Source organism: Mastomys coucha, unplaced genomic scaffold, assembly GCF_008632895.1.
Source record: "Mastomys coucha isolate ucsf_1 unplaced genomic scaffold, UCSF_Mcou_1 pScaffold16, whole genome shotgun sequence".
NCBI classification, from domain to species: domain Eukaryota; kingdom Metazoa; phylum Chordata; class Mammalia; order Rodentia; family Muridae; genus Mastomys; species Mastomys coucha.
In genome coordinates, this window is record NW_022196898.1 from 99,849,484 (window position 1) to 99,855,483 (window position 6,000).

Consider the following 6,000-nt stretch of genomic DNA (forward strand, 5'->3'; position numbering starts at 1 on the left):
GGGTTGCCAGTGTGTGTTGTGTGTTAGGTTGTCATCCTCTAGCAGCACTTTTCCACACTTGCTCTAATATCCGTGCTCCCTGTCGGTGACACTTGGAGCAGTGTAAGCATTTCACAGCTGTGTGGGTTTGGGAGCATGATGCGCCCTTTCTGGGAATAGAGGCCTAATTGTAACCAAAGAACTTAATTTCTTGTCTAGCACACACTAACATTTCTGTTTAGGAACCAGTGCTAGGGAAAAAGAAATATGAAAATGACCATGTATCATGAATACATTAACAGTTTCTCTGTAATAGCTCAAATCTGGTGTGTGGCCAGAGTTTCAGTCATATAAGTGGATCATCATTTTAACCTACTTACTATGTTTGCTTCTGTTTGCAATGAAAGCTTTCAAATGCTTTCCAGAATGATGTGAGTTACAAATAAATAGAGAAAGAATCATCCTGGCTTCCATTTATTTCATTTGTACATAAATGTTTTAAGGAAAAAAAATGATTTTTTTAAAAATACAGTTGTTTCCTGGAACCATACCAGTATTTGCTCACTCACTGAGGAAAAGAGTCATGCAAACCAAACTGAATGTTGTAGTGATTGAGTGCAAGATGCAGGTATTTCAGAAGACACAAGCAGTTGCAATTCAGCAACTCTGCACAAAACACCCACGCTTCACTGGTGTGATGCATTACCCATGGAGCAGGCCCCTTGCCACAGGACACCCTAGGAGCTGCCGGACACGGTGGACTAGCATAGACCTCCCTCCCCAGCGTCAGTTGAGATGACGCTCCTTTCTTCTTAGTTGGCAGTGTGTCAGGGAGTAGTTGTCTCAGACTTCAAGTTGGTTTTGTCCAGTGAGTGAAGTAACAAATCATCTCTCACACTTTTAAACGATTTCTGGTCTCTGGTACTAACGTACATAATTGCTGAGCCGCACTGCCATGTGGAGAGGAGCGGCTGGTATGCTTGGCCAGAGTTGTTAGCGTCTATGACACTGTTCCAAGTAGCAAGTGTCCCAAAAGTGGGTGGGACTGATTTTTGATTTTGCTCTCTAAGAGAAGCTGGACAATGTCATTTTGAAATATTTCTTGTCAGGTGCTACTGACTTGATACCTTGTGTCCCTTAGGGCATTTAAAAGTCCCACTAGGGCTCTGGGCCCTCTCATGGATGGGAACTGAAGAAGTAGCCAGTACCAGATGAGGTGTCCAAGCTTGTCCCCATGCTAACAACCCACATCAGGGAGGAACAAATAAACCCGTGAGAAAGAGGAAACTGGGATGGAGAAATAGGGATATGATGTCCCTGTGTGATGGATCAGACTGCAGCCAGCCCTGGGGCACAGCTGGAACAGGCAGATCCCACACTGCTCTTTTCATCCAAAAACTAGTACCAGAGTGGGAACAGTTGCCAGCACGAGAGAAATGTGGGCAGTCCAAAGTACACCATGCATGATTTCCAGAACCTCTCATGAGATGAGCTGGGAAGGAAGCTGCCAGCTACGGTGGGTGTGGATGGGGACAAAGCGAAACGTGTTACGGATGAATGTCATGGGTCTCTGTTTCCACTGTGCATTTTCTTCTTCAGAAAACAGAGTCAATAGCTTTACAGAGCTGAAGAAAAACTTGATCTGGTGTTCCCTCTGCATTTACCTGTACTTGAAAGGAAAAGAGTTATTTAGCCTTCTGATTTGCTTTTAAATATGGTCATTTTTTAAAAGAATGAAACAAGATTACCTGCTTCTGCCCACTAATAGTGCCCACTCCCCAGACCCACCGACTAGAGTGGGTCTTAAATAATTGCTTAAAGAGCAGGTCCTTGTGTGGTGATACGTGCCTTTACTCACAGCACTTAGGAAGCCGAGGACTGTGGAGCTCGGTGGGTTGAAGACTGACTAGCTCCTGGCCAGGCATCACTACACATTTATTATAATGTCCCAACCCCCAAGGTTGACATCACCAAACAGCTAGGAACAACCAGAACTCTTCATTGCCGACAAAAGTGAAAAACCGGTACGGCCACTTGGGAGGCATTACAGTTCCTTCAAACACCCCTCCAGCAGCTTTGTTCCACACTGTTAATCCCAAACACCCCCAAACCCGCACAAGCTTCAAAGTTACAAAGTTACTTACATGGGCAAGTTGCATAGCACTAAGCTGAAATGAAATAAAGACAGGAGGAGGCCTGAGTGCATATCAAGCCAGTCTGAAGGGCACAGACTAGCTCTGCCGTGACAGTGGGAAGAGCGGTTACAGCACAGGAAGAGGAGCTGCTTCACATTACAACTGTGCAAACATACAGTGTGCACCAGTAAGGCTTTGGGGTCAGCCATTGCCCTTGGGGGACAGTGTGAGCTGCAGGGCGACTTTGATAGTTGAGGTGATGGCAGATGGGGTATCTGGGAACACTTCTGTTGTGAACCTAAAAGTGCTCTAAACCAGCTGAACATCCAAGTGAGGACTGTGTTCAATGTATTACCCTGAGAATGACTTAGGTCAGCGTGGGAGTGTAGCCCGGGTTAGAGGGGCAGAGGCAGGGGGCCTAGGCTCACGGTGTGGGGATATACTAGGGGCAGAGTCATTGAAGATAGAGGATACAGCAGTAAAGGAAGCCAGCAACAGATGGAGTAGAAAGAGGGTTGTGTCCTGGGTGTCCAGCCAGCCACTGGGCATTGTTCACACCCATCCCCTTCAGAAGAGAGGCCTGACCAGCGGAAGTGCTGTGGAGGCCAGAGAGTGCCCATAGCATGCCTTAGACGGGTCCTTGCTTGCTTTTGGAGAACTAATGTGACGCTTTACCACCTAAAGAGGAGCTGAGCCCCCCCTACCCCTCCCCCACCTGCCCCACCTGCCGTTCCTGGGATGCCTGTCTGTCAGTGCCACTGATGTTCTGTGATTGGGTCATGGAGCTCTCAAGAGAATGAGTCCAAAGGCTGCTGGAGCCAGGAATCAGTTTTGACTTAAAAGGTGAGGTTATTGAGAAGAGTTAGGAGGATTAAGCTAGAGAGCAGGGTATCCTGATGCCCTGAAGCCATGTGGGTAGAGGTTCATTGTGCTAGGGAACCAGAAAGTAACAGAAGGCAGAGGCCTGGTGATCAGGATCCCTTAGGGGACTGGCTAATGCACCGGGCCAGTGTTTAAGCCCAGGCTCTACCTTGCTAGAGTCTCCACGCAGTCAACACGTTTTCCAGGTGAGTTTGTCATGGCTAACTGTACTAAATAATGGGTTTCACCATGATGCCTTTATAATTGCAAATAGCACCCCTTAATCCCAGATAGCTCCCTATTCTCTCATCCCCTCTTCACACTATCCCCTTTCTCTTCCAAATAATACCCCCTTTTAATGGATTGTACATACAAGAGAAAACATACAATATTTGTTTTCTGACTATTTACTCAGATTGCTCTCCATCCATCTTTCATTCCCCGTATACAAGTGATGCTTTTCTTTTTTTCTAATTTGTGACAATCTTTTTTTTTAAAGATGTATTTATTTATTTATTTTATGTATGTGAGTACACTGTAGTGTACAGATGGTTGTGAGCCTTCATATGGTTGCTGGAAATTGAACTCAGGACCTCTGCTCACTTCAGTCAACCTCACACACTCCAGTCAGCCCCGCTCGCTCCAACCCAAAGATTTATTTATTATTATAAATAAGTACACTGTGGCTGTCTTCAGAGGTACCAGAAGAGGGCGTCAGATCTTATCACGGATGGTTGTGAGCCACCATGTGGTTGCTGGGATTTGAACTCAGGACCTTAGGAAAAGCAGTCAATGTTCTTAACTGCTGAGCCATCTCTCCAGCTCGATGCTTTTCTTCTTTATGCTTCAACAAACCCCACTTTCTTTATCTATCCTTTGTGGGCTCCTGAGCTGATTCTGTAACTTGAATACCATGGATAGTACCGTGGGAAACATGGTTGTGCACACGATGAAGGAGGCAGTTTTCTTGATGGCTGTTTGGGGCAACTTTGAGAAACACTTCATTTTTTTTTCAACTCTTGTTGCCAATCTACGTTACTTTCAGTTTTGCAACCAGGAATCAGTTTTACATAGTTCAACACTCCCGAGAAATATATCTGGCATTATTATTTTATTAAATTTTATTGCTCTTTTTCCTCCTCTTTTGACACAGTCTCAAGTATCCCAGGCTGGCCTCATGTAACAGGGTGACCTTGAATCTCTGCTCTTCTTGTGTCGACCTGCTAAGAGCTGGAATAACAGATCCATATCAAGTTTATATTAGAACTGGGGATTTTGATTGTTCAGATGTGATCAGAAACAAAGCTAGGTTATATTGACCTGTTCACAGGTGATCAGACCATAAAGATAATCAGAGGTGACTCATAAGAGTCAGGGGTCATGGTGGGTTCTTGTGGAGAAGAATGGTACCCCAGGAGAACACTGAGGCGTAGAGGAGGTACCCCAGGAGGAGAACACTGAGGCGTAGAGGAGGTACCCCAGGAGAACACTGAGGCGTAGAGGAGGTACCCCAGGAGAACACTGAGGCGTAGAGGTGGTACCCCAGGAGAAAGTGGTGGGCATAGTGGTGTTCTTTTGAGTCTGTTTCTTGGCCTGTTTGGAGGGTATTTAAAGGTTCGACTTACTCTTCAAAGTGGACACATTTCCCTTGATAAATGCAGGCTCTGTGTCGGAACCAGGAGTCACTGCCCCTGTGTTTAGGTCCCTGACAGCACCCAGCTTCCTCTAAGCCTGTCTCCTTTTCTTTATCCTCTTGGGGAGCCCAGGTTTTGCTGAGTGCAGTACATCCATGCTGAGATATGAAGCTGGCAAGAGACAGCAGCGCACAGGCATGGTGCTAACTGACAGAGGAGTTCAGCTGGGAGTGCACACTGTTAGAGCGCAAGCATGGGACCAGGGAAGACCAGACACCCAGAGCGATACACATGGCTAGTAATGACACGTGTGACTTAAGTAATGACACATGAGACTTGCCATAACTGACCTGAAGGGGGCAGGTGACTGAAAGGTGGTTGACATTGCCCAAGCTCACTTAGCAAAAAAAAAAGACGGGTTGGATTAGACAACAAAATTAAAGTTTAACACTTGTCAACTACATCATTATAGATCAGCTAATGGCTGGATGGTTGGCCATGGGTCAAGAAGTGATGGTGGAATGGGCAGTGGCGAGTGGGCTATAAAGAAGCATATGCGTTGCAGAGACTAACTTTGGAGTAGAGACTGAAGGAAGGACAATCCAGAGACTGCTCCACCTGGGAATCCTTCCCATATTCAATCATCAAATCCAGACACTATTGTGGATGCCAGCAAGTGATGGAAAACAGGAGCCTGATATAGCTATCTCCTGAGAGGTTCTGACAGTACCCGACTAATACAGAAGTAGAGGTTCACAGCCATCCATTGGACTGAGCACAGGGTCCCCAATGAAGGAGTTAGAGAAAGGACCCAAGGAGCTGAAGGGTTTGCAGCCCCTTAGGACGAACAACAACATGAACTAACTAGAATCCTCAGAGCTCCCAGGGACTAAACCACCAACCAAAGAGTACACATGGTGGGACTAATGGCTCCAGCAATATATATGTATAGCAGAGGATGGCCAAGTTGGTTATCAATGGGAGGAGAGGCCCTTGGCCCTGTGAAGGTTCTATGCCCCAGTGTAGGGGAATGCCAGGGCCAGTAAGCAGGAGAAGATGGGTTGACGAGCAGCGGGAGGGGAGAAGGAACAGGGGTTTGTTCTTGTTGTCTTTTTAATTTTTATTTTATTTTATTTTCCTTTTTTCGGAGGGGAAACTGGGAAAGGAGATATCATATGACATGTAAATAAAGAAAATATCTGGGCTGGTGAGATGGCTCAGCAGGGAAGAGCACTGTCTGCTCTTCGGAAGGTCATGAGTTCAAATCCCAGCAACCACATGGTGGCTCATGACCATCCGTAATGAGATCTGACGCTCTCTTCTGGTGCGTCTGACAGCTACAGTGTACTTACATATAATAAATAAGTAAATCTAAAAAAAAAGAAAAAAAA

At 46.0% G+C, this 6,000-nt stretch overlaps 1 protein-coding gene across 1 annotated transcript in view; it reads right to left on the bottom strand.

The window, feature by feature from the left end:
* Window positions 1-435: 435 nt before the first annotated feature.
* Ak5 (adenylate kinase 5) overlaps window positions 436-6,000 on the bottom strand; it is a 203,360-nt gene continuing 197,795 nt past the window's right edge. The window contains exon 14 of the mRNA XM_031375895.1: window positions 436-1,643. Coding sequence (XP_031231755.1) covers window positions 1,575-1,643 — 69 coding nt within the window. The 3' untranslated portion in view covers window positions 436-1,574. The remainder of the gene's footprint in view (window positions 1,644-6,000) is intronic.